The sequence below is a fragment of the Mya arenaria genome, chromosome 14 (assembly GCF_026914265.1).
Source record: "Mya arenaria isolate MELC-2E11 chromosome 14, ASM2691426v1".
NCBI classification, from domain to species: domain Eukaryota; kingdom Metazoa; phylum Mollusca; class Bivalvia; order Myida; family Myidae; genus Mya; species Mya arenaria.
The window spans coordinates 63802155-63815854 of record NC_069135.1 but is presented as its reverse complement, the minus strand read 5'-3'; the positions used below and the strand labels follow the sequence as shown (position 1 = coordinate 63815854).

At 34.3% G+C, this 13700-nt stretch overlaps 1 protein-coding gene across 1 annotated transcript; it reads right to left on the bottom strand.

Annotated features, from left to right (window-relative positions):
• Nucleotides 1-1314: 1314 nt before the first annotated feature.
• On the bottom strand, nt 1315-13697 carry LOC128216389 (IQ and ubiquitin-like domain-containing protein). Its single transcript, XM_052922948.1, has 14 exons — nt 13643-13697; nt 12683-12905; nt 11813-12028; nt 11407-11557; nt 10657-10791; nt 9838-10005; nt 8965-9296; nt 7330-7540; nt 6546-6721; nt 5803-5973; nt 5123-5299; nt 4232-4480; nt 3377-3562; nt 1315-2982 (listed from the first exon to the last, which is right to left on the bottom strand). The coding sequence occupies exons 2-14, from the start codon at nt 12896-12898 to the stop codon at nt 2818-2820; spliced, it is 2553 nt and encodes an 850-aa protein (XP_052778908.1). The 5' UTR covers nt 12899-12905; nt 13643-13697; the 3' UTR covers nt 1315-2817.
• Nucleotides 13698-13700: the final 3 nt, after the last annotated feature.

Below are 13700 nucleotides of genomic sequence, written 5' to 3'. Positions count from 1 at the left end.
TTATTTCTAAACATGAAAAATGAAATCTGCAATAAAAGCAAAAGTGTGATGGAGTGAAGGCTTTTTTTTACGTTCAGTTTAAGTCTAGGGGTATTGCGCATATTTTTTTGAGAAAGTATGTACGTCAAGCTTTTGGAAGAGTGTTGAACATAGCAAGGGCAAAATAAAGATAGTTTTGATGACTCATGCACACTTGCATCAAGAATAAAAAAAAAAAAATCAGAGCATGCGCGCAGCCAGACAGCCCTACCAAATATATATTCAAATAGTCCCAGTTATGGTCCTATTAAGTCGGCCTATCTCGTATACATGCGCTAAAGGGTTAATAATGTACAATTTGATTTACAATGGTCTTACTGTTGCTGTTCTTGGTAAGGATTTAAGTAATCTTTGCCTCAACTTCATGTATGTAGAAAAACTTAACCCCTTCAATATACAAGAATCAAGCTTTTATTAGAGTTGGGCTCATTGAGGTATTTTCCGACATAAGACCTAGCATTTTTCATTTACTTTAATGTTCAATATGACTTAATATACTTAAATAGACATGCTCGGCTCATATAATCATGGGTAGCCGAAGTTTAAAATATTTTAAACAGGTTTGGAGTCATGGGCAATGGTACAAATGTTGTTTAATTTTAAAATGAGGTTTCAATGCCAAGGACACAAGCCTCGTTAATCAAACAAGCTACAAATTGTTTTTACTTAAAAAAAAACACCCTATTACCCCTGATGGGCTGAAAATTAAGGTTGAAATGTTGCCAAGCACAAACAGGGGTCAAAATTAAGGTGTTTTTTTGTTTCATTATGAAATAGTACTAATTTTCACAGAATGAGCACCAAAAGATTTATTTTCAATTACAAGTGTAATATTTACTTTTGGGGCTCATGAGGTGAAAAATATTCAATCTTACACTGAAACATTTTTTTTTATTATCTGCCTAGAGAGGATATAAAATGACAGTTAATTGTGATTTTTCAGAAAAGCATCTAAATTGTATGCAAGCGTTACAGTATTTTAGAAATGATGTCGTTGAAATTGAGTCCTGGAGCCCTGTGCAAACTGAAATTTGATTTGCAACTAAAATTTCAAAACTGAAAAATATCAAATGGGTATTTTCACCATTTGAAACAGTGAAATATCAATTTTATTTCACTAATAAATATCTATAAACCACCGCAAAGCAATTATAATAGAATAAATTCACTTCGCCTCTGATAACCATTCTCATTCATCAGAAGTTTGATTATGATAAATCTAATGCATAGCAGCATCACTCTTGTGAACCAGAATGCTGATAACAAGAAAGAAAATTAATTTTAAATTTATTCATTGTTTTTCATCATTAACATTTTGTAATATCACAGATATATTTTTCTCTCTAACAATCTAATTACACTTTTTTAAGACAGTAACATATATGCAATGTATTTAAATGCAGCATTTGTTCATGTGTTTATGGAAATTCAGAAGCATGCCAACTACCGGTTTAATTGTAATCAATGATCACCATTTTTGGAATTTGAATGTGTTAAGGGTTTATAATACACATCATTCAATGATGATGTTTGAAAAGTCCAATCACGAACACATGCGACAGCTCCAGAAGCAGAGAATGCACAAGAATACGGGGGGTATAAAACATGACACTGACAATATAAAACACAGGTTCATAGTATACTGGCATCATTTTCTAGACTTGCCTTTCAAACAAAAGAGTGTTATATACAGAATGTGCAAGCCTATGAAAGTACATTCAAACACAATATTAGAACAGAAACAGTTTCATAAACTGCATACTCCAAAGGTGGCTGTCTGGGCAAATTTCGGCCACAAAAGTTCATGTATACACATTACTGAAAGAAAATATGCCTGTTTAAATTGGTAATAGCTACTTAAGAATTTAAGGCTTCATGTACATAAGTGGGTAGTTGTGGTTAAGTGTGTTTTCATGTATTACAGTATGTTAAAGGTAAAAGACTTCCAGATAACATTCTTTGGTAAGTGCTTTCAAGAAATGTGTAACCAATTTTCAAACAAAAATTCCATCGATAGTTTGAATGTATTTTCTTAACAATGTATATTCTTCCAAAAGTATGGAAACATTTTTGGGCCATCTGATTTTCCATATCTTTTTTTATCATATTGCCTGGGCAAACTCATTACAAAATATGTTGTGCAGGACAACTTGTCATAATTATAATGCACATAATTATACTGTTGCTATTATTTTTGTAGTTTTTTTTATCATACATGTAAAACAACACAACATTGTGTAACAATGAAGTGAACATTTGGAAGTCCGGCGTTTCCATATTTGCTTTATTTGGGACAATGCACAAGAATATTATTGTCCTACCTATCACACAATTGTACATCAATATAAACCCTTAATACACAATCATCAACAGATACACCTGGCAGTTCACCTACCGATATATAACATGCTTTTTTATGAAAAAAAATATCATGTCAACATACTTATAATATACAATGTACAGTATAAAGGGGAAACGAAAAATTTAAGGTAAAATACTTTTTTTAATTATGTTAAACTCAATGAACATCATATATTCTTGTCAAAATATATTACGAATATGACAATTAAATAATATCCACATTTTATTACCTATGACACAGATAAACATTTCTGCAAATATTGCAGTCAAATAGAATTTAACCATTTATACATTGTACATGATTAAAAATCCAAGATATAAGTACCATCATTTGTGTGTTTTATATTTTATTTGTATGCACTCTTTCTTTGGAAATCTAAAAATACTCTATCACATTCATTAGAATCAAAACAAGAATTATTGGACCGTGACAGACTGTCCTTGTATTGATGGTCCTGATCTAGTGTCACGCTCACTCGCACGCTCTTTAACAAGTTCTGCCATTCCCGGCATGCGTGAGAAATAGTTCCGCGCAAGCACGTGTTTCTGTTGTACTTTCTGGATAAACACCTGGCCATAGCCCTGAAAAATTGAAAAAGAACTCATTTCATAACTCATTAAACCATAGATAAAGACTTAGAACATTACATACTGTTTCCACTAGCAGATCCAGGGAGGGGCACACTTGGTGCATGCCTCCCCCCCACCCACTTAAATCTTTGAAATAAATATATAATATCATATTTGTGATCGTTCAAAACGAAAATTATTAAACATGCCAAGGTTCGTTTTGATCAATTTAAGAAAATTTGTTTGATAATTTCTGTATTGAATAATCCCTCATGTAGAAATTAAAGCATTTAATGAGTTTGTGCATTATGGTGACAATATTAAGATTCATGCATACCAACCGTCAATATTATAACATCAACAAATGACAACAAAATAGTATTGCTTTAAAACATTCCCCACCCACCTCCTCAAGATTCACAAGTTTATCGTGCGCGGCTGCCTCGTCCTTAGTCAGCAGGATACAGTTCCATGGCGACCATTCCTCATGCTTATTCCAGCGCACCATTGTAAGATCAAACAGATCGTCCCATGCGCTGAGAATGCTCTGTCCGCCCCAGACCTTGTCAACCAAGTAACGAAGATCATGCTCCTGCAAAAAATAGAACAAATGTTTAAACAAGAGATAACATAAAGGTTTGTAAAACAATTTATCAAAGTTTTATATTTTCTGTCAGTCAGATAGACTGAATCAGGTCAAGGCCAAACATACAGGTGACTGTTTCGCACATTCACCTGATGGCCAAGGTCATACACCCTGGTTGCTGTTTCACACGTTTACCCGTTTCTATCATACATACATTCACGCAGTGGCCGAGGATATACACACAGGTGGTCTGTTGGTCAATCAATCTGATTGCCTAACTACACTTAAATGAGGAAAGCTTCTCTTAAAAAAACGTTCTTAGCAGAAAAGTGCACAGCTGGTATTCATAAAACATCTTTAGTCATTTCTTATAAGTAATAATAATTTATACTTTAATTTGAGAGTGTTTTTACATTTTGTATGTTACATAAAAGTAACTAGAATAAAGTATATTAGATATATTTACATGACCGGTGAGATACTAAATTCAGGACAATCACTTAAGTTAAGAAATTACTTAATATGTTTTATTAAACAAATACTGGCTTTGATGCAAACATTTTCTGATATTTTTTGATATTCAAAAGGCCATTATTTCATGAAGTATCTTGTCATCTCATTGAAAGAAGTTTTAGAATTGTCATAAGACAAAAAACAATATCAAGTTAACATTACCTGTAACAAAAAGGCAATCTTGGAGTTGTCCAGGTAATTTTGCTCTGCCTTTCGAAGCTGCTTAAGCAGATATCTGTAGTGACTGTAGTCCTGTCGGACGCGAGCATCGTTGTCGATTTTGGTGCAACGACGACACTTTCCGACGTTGCGGGAGTTGGACGAAATTGCAAACTCTGTTGAGGGTAGGTAACTGTTGCAACTGGGGCAGAAGTAAATGTTCTTTCGGAGAACAGTTGGGTCTTGTGGTACCTGAAGAATGCATTAAGAGGTTTGAGATAAACATAACAATAAGGCCGAAAAATATTTCTTTCATAGTGCTTGGGCCTAAAAAAAATAATTGTTTCGTTAGGGTTACATCCTTTTCAAAAATAGGTAGGGTGGTAGGCTTTTTAATTTTTTTTTTATTAGGCTTTATATAAGAATGTCATTTTCATCATTAGATGGTGTTAAAGTTTTCTTCTGTGTAAGCATTTAAGGTTTTAAACTACCGGTATATATTGAAAAGCAATTAAAAAAACAAAACAAAAAACTTGATCACCCTATTTTCTCAAACTGAATAAAAAGGACCAATTTCTATATACTGAAGGTAAGAATTCCAGCTTGGCTCGAATTTCCAGAGGCTCGATGTATTTCCACAGATCCCTATGAGTTCGGGCCAACAGGGTTAGACTGTATTTTCATGAACAACTTACACATCTTTTTGAACAAAAATAGGCCTTTATCTCTCTATTGTTGAGTTTTTGATCACAAATTTTATTCATAATCACTTATAATCTTACAACTGAGGTTGAAATTAACTAGATTATGTCATCAATTTCCACTGGAAAGCGTTATAAAAAGTGATTGCATTACATATACAAACATCACTTTCATAAAAGGCATAAACTCTACCTTGAGCAGTTTGGCGGCCTCTGGGTTGAAGGTCGGTGTCTTGAGGTACTGAAGGAAGAGGGTTGAGATACGCTTCCGCAGGCCGTCAAGGTTAGTTTCCTTCACTCCACGCATCAGCAAGTCAGCTTCACGATCTATCAACTCGATGATTTCCTGTGTTAGCTTGCAGTCATGTTCCTGATGACAGATTATAAGTGCACGTCTTAAATTTTTTAATTTATCAAATCTTACATGTTTCAAGAATTTTTTTACAAAGTGTTCAACTATGACAACTTTTTATCATGGTTTTGTTTATAGATAGTAAGAGAATGAATAAAGACATTGACTCTCGTAATTTTGATCTTTTTAGTTGTTGTCATGGTAACGGTAATAGATAATAAGAAAATGCATAAAGACACCGACTCTCATAATTTTAGTTTTTTTATCAGTTTTTTTTTTAAATCAGCGGCATTGACACTTTACTTATGATATTATAATGCTGCAATTTTTTTGCAGATCATAGATTTGAAATAATGTAAATTGGTAATGTCTGACAAAAAATTTTATGACAAATTATACGATAACGTTGACAAACAGTACCAAGATTGTGGATTGCATGTAGTGGATTGCCTGCTGTGGATTGCCTGCCGCCTCACACAGTTGAGAAAGTAATTGTAATGGTTACACAAACATGACCATACCTTGACAGTGTGTTTCAGAGTAAGCAGCACATCTAATCTCTCGTCCTGGGTGAGATATTTCATGTTGATGCTGTTGTAGATGTCTCGTAACTCCTTGGCACGAATCGTGAATGGCGTATCCATCTCGGTCCCTTTTCCGTCAAAACCCTTCCATTTTTTCGGTGCTGCAGCCTGAAAGAAAATCATACAAAATTGAATACTTCATGAACATATTTGTTGAAATTAAGACTATGTTTTACAATTACCATCACTCTAACAGATTTACAGTTTTTACAACTTTTTTATTTTTTGTCTTGGAAAGAGCAAATTTTTGCGTAAATATCTGCAAACCAATGATAAAGATTGCTGACAAAAGATCAGATCGCAGATTTTCATATTCCTGCTCGAAAATTAATGTTAAACGGCTTAAACCGTTACTAACGGTTTAAGAAAAATGCATAAAACATCATTTTTTAACCTTAAATACAAAAATCTGCGATCTAATTTTTTGTCAGCAGTCTTATATAACTGGTTTCCATGGATTTTTGTAAAAATTGGCTCATTCCAAGACAAAAAATAAAAAAGTTGTCAAAACGTCTAATCTGTGAGAGTGCAGCTTTAAGAGTGTTTACAATAGTTGTAAATCAATTTTTGAACAAGGCGTGATACTATATATAAATATTCTCACACGATAGAGTGTCATTTATTTCTATCCTTTCATACAGCTTATGATCAATTTCAGTATATAAGAACAAATACAATACCTTATCTAGGAAATCTTGAATTCTTTTATCTTTATTCTCAGAATCAGCTTCAATTTTGTGTCTTCCAATGGCCGCGATGAGCTGTGTTTCTTGGTCCAGTAACATACATAACGCAGCCTTGCGCTCTGCGGCCGTCAACGTTGTGTTAATACGTTCTAGCTCTTCCTGTCTCCATTCTGCAGAAAAAATATTAAATATTGACTAGGTTAACATTATTCAGTTATTAAATTAGAATCTTTTCCCTCTATTTTGAGATTTATAATCATATAAGAAGTATTACCATACTTAAAATTTGTATAACTAATTACTTACTCTAGGTTGGCCACAAATAAAATTGAATTTTGGTTAATATAAAAAATGCTTATAATCATACTCTAGAATATAACAATTGAAGAAGTTATTAAAGCTGCAAAATCACTAAAAATAAATAAAGCCATTGGTTGTGATTTTATAATAAATGTATATATTAATAGATATCATTTGCTCACATTAATGGGACATTTTTAAAGGGACTTCCTCATGTTTTTGGACTTAAAATAAGTTTTCCTGGTAATGCATCTGAAAACATTTTTTTTTTATTATTAAACTGTATGCTAGCGAAATTGCAGAAAAAGTACAATTATTGTATAGAAAAGTATTTTGGTTAGTGGGTTGCGAACCCATGCGGGTTAAAAGTGAAGAAAAATTAGAAAACCAATGCCTTGACCACTAAGCCTCCAGAACTATACAAATAAAGGATATTTTTACCTTTTGACAATACCTAAAAATAACAACGTAAACTCACTTTCTAAGGCATGATATAGAAGATCAAAGTCTTCTTTGTTTTTTGGGTTCATCCTTCTTTCGAATTCCTTCTTGATTCTGTCCGCCTTCTCTTTCTTTTTTCGTATTTCTTCAAGTCTTTCAAACTCCAGTCGTCGAAGTTTGTCTTCTTTCAATTTCTGAACGTAACGTCTGGCTAGCCATCGTCTGTAGTATTTTTGTATTATAATTACCTGAAATTTATAAGAAAAATGTAACACAAACATAAATAGTGTCTACAGAATAGTGGTGCTATGACAAAATGGATTTTTAAAGCTGCACCTTCACAGATTTACTTTTTTTAATTTATTGTCTTGGAATGAGCAAATTTTACGTAAATATCTGCAAACCAGTGCTGACAAAAGATCAGATCCCAAATTTTCATAATTCCATTCCAAAATTAATGTTTTATGGCTTAAACCATTAAGAAAAATGCATAAACTAAACATCATTTTTTTAACTTAAATATAAAAATCTGCCATCTAATGATTTGCCAGCAGTCTTATATCACTGGTTTGCATGCATTTTCGCATAAATTGGCTTGTTCCAAGACATAATAAAAAAAAAATAAAAAAAAAAAAACAATCTGTGAGAGTGCAGCTTTAAAGGTGAAAAATTTTCACTAATATAAGCATAAATATTTGAAAATCAGACCCCAATGCCTTAAAACTTCATACAGTAAAAATTTTCAGAAGGAATCCGGCCAGAATTTGGCAGGAGAGTGGCAGGAATATCATATTTATAAAAGTAAAAATTACTCGAATTGTAGAAAAAAAATCATGAGTGAGCTCATGATCCAAACCTGTTGGTGTCAGTAAATTACAAAGTTGATAAGTAAAGGTTAAATTTAAAATGTACAAGAATCATACATTACTGTCAAAGACACTTCAGTTAGACATTTATATTCGTAGGGACGAAGACGGTTTATTATTAAAGGCTCTTCAAGGCTCTTCAAAATATTGTGTCATATATAAACATTAGAAAATATAAAAGTTATAAATGCCATGGTATAGTTTTTCAAACCATTTTCTAACAAAGTTAGTAAAATTAAAAAGTGTAAAGGAGAAATAGGTGTTCAAGGAAATTTGATGTCATCAGGAAATATGACATCATAGTTTTCTGTTACTTAAAATAGAATGGCAGCATCCATGCCGTGGCATATTTTTAGGTACATGGTACATTAAGGTAGTTTACACTCTTTTTCATGAATTACATATATTATATATTTACATACACACTTTCTGTACAATAAATTTAGCTTATTTTGAATGACCCGGTCGACCTTTCACGACCATGGTAGGCAGAGTTTCGCCTTCAATCACCTGGGTCATACAAACTACTTAAATCTCAATAATTTTCTTGACAAACTCAAAAATTATTACACTTTTAAGTCTAAAAAAATGAATAATGAAAAGGGGAAAAATGTAAAAACAGCAATTTAGATTCTAATTTTTCATGCGTTCATGCAGTATGATTTCGCAAATCCATGAAGTGCACTAGCATACCCAGCAGCTTGAACACACAAAAAAGAATCAAACCTTAAGTGATGCCAGAAACTGTTAATTTAAAGACTTACACCAAAACCTACATTTACTAGTTGCGGTTAGATTGTACTTACTCTATTTAGAATCATCAAATGATATTCATCAGCCGTCGTGTACTGCTTAGGTCTAAGAAGTTTGTCTTCCCTGTTTGATACAAACACGCCAATACCCGTCATCTGCGTCGACATTTCATTGGTCGTTTGCTGAGGTCTGTGCTTCTGTTCGACTGTTTGGGTATCTCGACAGAAGCGTTCAAATGGTGGAGGTGGTCTAGGCTTTTGCATTGTCTGAGCGGAGGCATGGTGGTATTCGACAGAAGACTTTTTATGGCGATATCCGCCGAGGAATGGCTTTTTTCTCGTTGTTCTTTCAATTTCAACAACTACATCTTTGAATGTGTTATCTTCTGTGAGGTAAAAAAACAGGCATTTACTAATAAGCATTTACAATCATGTAGTCATTTGTATAGATAAAGCTTGACATTTATATTGTAAAATGACGTAATTGTTTATTTCAATATTTTACTCCTTTTGGATAAGGGTAACGTCATTAAACCAATGATAAATATTGTTACAAATATCAGCTATTCTTTTTTACAAACATGCTGTTGTTGGTTACATTTCTTTGAGAACAAAATTTAATCCTAAATTTACAGGAGACACAAATAATTTCAAATAATTTTGAATCACAATAAAAACTTATTTAAACTGTAAATATAGGTATTGATCACATTTTTTCTTGAGTTAATGCTGTATGAACGCAGTAGGGCACGCGAGCAAATTCCATGAAACCATGGTTTATAGACCGGTGGATATATTGAACACTAGTAATTTGTTTTTAGAAGCCCATGATGAAAGTTAAAAACCAAACCAGATCCAAATTCTTCTGAAATATTTCAGACAACATAAAGAAAGCTTAGATCACATCAAAAACAATATTCAACCCACCTGCCTGCACTCGCACTGTGATAACATCTGGCATGTGGTATTCCTGACGCGGCCTGTATGCCTTGATTGGAGTGTTGACTGGGTCGGCAGACTGCAGTTCCAGCTGGATAGTTCCGTTGGGCCCCACCCCCAGGTCAGCAAGCGTGGTACTGTCCGGCATTGTTTTTCCTGGTAAAATGGTAGATGCAAGTGTATTAAAAAAGAATAGACTGAAGACTACAGTTATACATTTGTACAAGAATGAATATAAGTGTTTGTCTTTCACCAAGGGGGTCATTTGTCCGATCCCCATTGGGAAATGTTCTCTTAGCCTCTGAAAAAGGACATCAGAAGTACTGGATTCTGCCTTTGAAACAGACTAAAGGTTGTCCAATTAGTGCACTCGCTTCTGACCAAGGCGACCCGAGTTTGATTCCCAGCCTAGGTGCTTTTGAGTTGGGTTAGTGGTAACCAACTCAGACAAGTGGGTTATCTCCAGGTACTCCAGTTTTCTCCCCACAAAACAAGACCACACTCTTGCGCAACATCGTGCCATCGAGAGTGACTTAATATAAATTATCATAACTTTCTATACAATCATTGTAAAATCAAGAGTTATTGATATCAGACTTTAGACTGTCTTCACAACACTAAGCAAGAAACATCTTTCAAGAAAATACTCAGCTGTGGTAAACAAAAGGCGGATTAGCTCGAAGGTTGTTTAAAATATCATGAAATCTGTACCATATTTTTTTAACCCAGTCTTAACCTAAAATGCTGCTAGAGACATCTGTATACACTTCCTTGTATAAGACATAAGCTAATAAAAGAATAACTTACCATCAAACATAATCATGATGAGAGTGACCGGCAACTTGAGCTCCATGCTGAAGTGTTGCTTGAGTTGCTCCAGGGTCTGACCGAGGGTACATGCTTGAGTTACCACTTGACCGCTAGGCATTAGTACAAACTTAACTGAAAAACAGAAGTTTTTTTTTTTCATCTTGCCATCTTTCTACTTCCAAGTAACTGAGAGAACAAACTTAAATGACTAATTGACATAAGCACAAACTTGACTTAAAAAAAGAAAACAGAAAAAATAATCGTCTTTCGACTTCCAAGTGACCGAAAGTATATGCTTAAGTGACCACTTGACCACTCAGTATGTACAAACTTGACCGAAAAACAGACACAGTGCCTACAATACTTAAATCAGTAATCCATGAGACTGGCATTGTTCCTCATAGCAACAGGGATCTTTGCCTTTAACTTCCATTTAATTTAATTTAAAGTCATTTATAACAGCAGTTCTAGGACTTCATTTTTTGGTGTGTTTCAGGTTACTGAACAGACTTATTTTCAAACTGCTAACCAGTGGTCTGTTTTCTGAATTTAAAACAACAATAAAAACAACATGTGATAAGAACTGGTCCAAAGGGATTTGCAGTCTGTGTCAATGTTAATCTAATCTAGAAATAAAAAGAATTAGTATAAAATGTAAAAAAAGCAACCACCAGCCAACCCATTTCTTTAAGGCTGAAACCAGAAACAAACTTAATGTTTGATAATTCCTTAGGGGTATATTCTTACCTGTTGCAGTTGCCTCAAGGTTGACCTTTGACCTTGGGCTTAGGGCTGAAGGGTCAACATCAGGTTCTGGTTCCTGGGTTTTATCTGTCTCCGTTCCCTGGTCTGCCTGGATAGGTGATGGGGCAGGAACCTGGACAGTTTCCTCTTTTGGCTTAGAGGAAAAAGTAAATGAATAATAAGGATTTTGGTTATTAGACTTTATGAAAATAAGTATGGTAAGCTTTAAAAAGTGAGAAATAGGTTTTTTATTATCAATCATTTAAACCAGAGTTATGGGCTTTGCTACAAATACTCATATTGTTATGTAGTATTTATTTTGTACTTATGGAGTTCTAATGGCAACACCAAGGCTTTGACAATATCTTATGTTATTTAGAGGTTAAAGACCACTGCTAGGATATATTACCTGCTCCGTGCTTTCCTCTGGCTTAGCATCCTCTTCCTTCTGTTCAGCTTGAGTTTCCTCCACTTCTTTTTGCCCCTCCCCCTCAGTTACCCCCTCTTCACCCCCAACCCCTTCAGTCTGCCCACCCTGAGGTGATTCCTCTGCAGGTTGTTGTTCTGTCGTTTCATCAACAGTCTTTTCTTCCTCTTTTTGTTCTGCTGGGGCTTCAACTACTTCCTGTAATAAAGAAAGGTAAACTTTATTTCATGTACCATTAATGCCTGTTTAATGGACGCACCCATAGATATGACGCAAGCAAAAAATACGTGAAAAATCGAGACAAAAACCTTCAAACCATAGATACAATGTGGTGAAAATTGTAAATGATAAACAAGAAACATTCATTTAAGCCTTTAAAATCTTTTATAGAGATAGCCATATGCAGCAATATACATAATTTATACACATGATTAAGAACTGTTTACCACTACTGGGTATAAACCTATAGATGTATTAATCAGTGATAAAGCTCTGAACATCAAAATAAATATTATAGAATTAAAATTGTTCTTTGTAGGTATTTCAAGAAGAAATTTATTACACAACATTGAAAATACCTACTTGTTCATTACTGAAACATCATTTAAAAGCATTGGATTTGTTGTAACCGGGTATACGATATGTATATAGCGGCACTTATACTGTCTCGCTATAAAGCTAGCTTTTATAGCGACGCGGTAGTGCAAGAAGTGCACTTCCTGTCAAGTTTGGTCTTAACAGTACTGTAATTTACTAATTATGCTGAGTGTATTATAAAATGAAAAGCCTTATAGGTGGTAAACTTGCTACATAAAACAACAGATTAAAAATTTCATAGCATTTAAAAATCACCTGCTGTTCACCACTTGGCTCTTCTGTTTTAACATCCCCTTCAGGTTTAGGGGTGGGATCCTGCCCCCGTCCATCATCGGGTTTCTCCTCCCCTTCTGGCTTAGGGACAGGGCCTTCACCATGCTCATCATCTTGCTGTTGTACCTCTGCCTCAGGGGCTGCTGGAGTCGGGCTTCCAGGAGTCTCCTTGGGAGTTTCCTCTGCCTGGTCTGCCATGATGTTACTTGAATAAAAGTAATACATGTATTGTATATATATACACATTTGTAAGCCGAAATGCCACTCAGAAAAAAACGTGAAGTCATTATGGATGTCGACTTTTGTCAGTTTCAAATCAACATCATATGTTTGTCACTTGTAACCTTAAGTATAGGTTAGTTTATTGCAACATGCATTGACATATCTATCCAACATCAGACTTGCAGTTTTAATATTTTACAACCACTTTAAAGATCTACAGCAAGTGGATGTCAAACATGATCGTATATGTGTCAAAAGGGATAAACCGAGTGAACGCCTGACCAGGATTGGCCCCTCAAAGCCCTGGATGCACTGATACAAACAGACTCCATGACTCCCAATAACCTTCAGTCACAATTAAAGTACACTAGGAGATTTTTTTTCATAATTTTCCTTGTGGATGGGGGGCCCCGACCAACAGCCGGCGGAACACTTAATCTATCAGATCTACCAGTGGCTTGCGCTTAACATCACACACTAAACAAACATATTAACATTTAAGGCCGATCCGTTCACTCCTGTCTGTCGTCATTTTAACAAAAAGTGAATAAACATCCACCGTCCAACTCCAATGCACAGTAAAATATTTTCTTTTTTACATTTTGCTAAATCATGTTTTCAATATTTAACGAAAGCAACATGTACAAATTAAAGAAAACAGTTAAAACATTTATTTTTATTTACATATTTAGATCGTTTAATGGATGTCAATAAAAATACCTGTTAATTTCACTCGTTTAAATGTTTATGACGGCGGCCATTACAGTCCTTGTTTAGT

Excerpts from the sequence above, each read along its gene's own strand:
- LOC128216389 (XM_052922948.1), bottom strand. The coding sequence starts at position 12,898 with ATGGCAGACCAGGCAGAGGAAACTCCCAAGGAGACTCCTGGAAGCCCG. Across the intron at positions 5,974-6,545 it reads TTCAAGATTTCCTAGATAAG|GCTGCAGCACCGAAAAAATG; the intron begins GTATTGTATTTG and ends ATTTTCTTTCAG. Across the intron at positions 5,300-5,802 it reads CTCTGAAACACACTGTCAAG|GAACATGACTGCAAGCTAAC; the intron begins GTATGGTCATGT and ends ATCTGTCATCAG.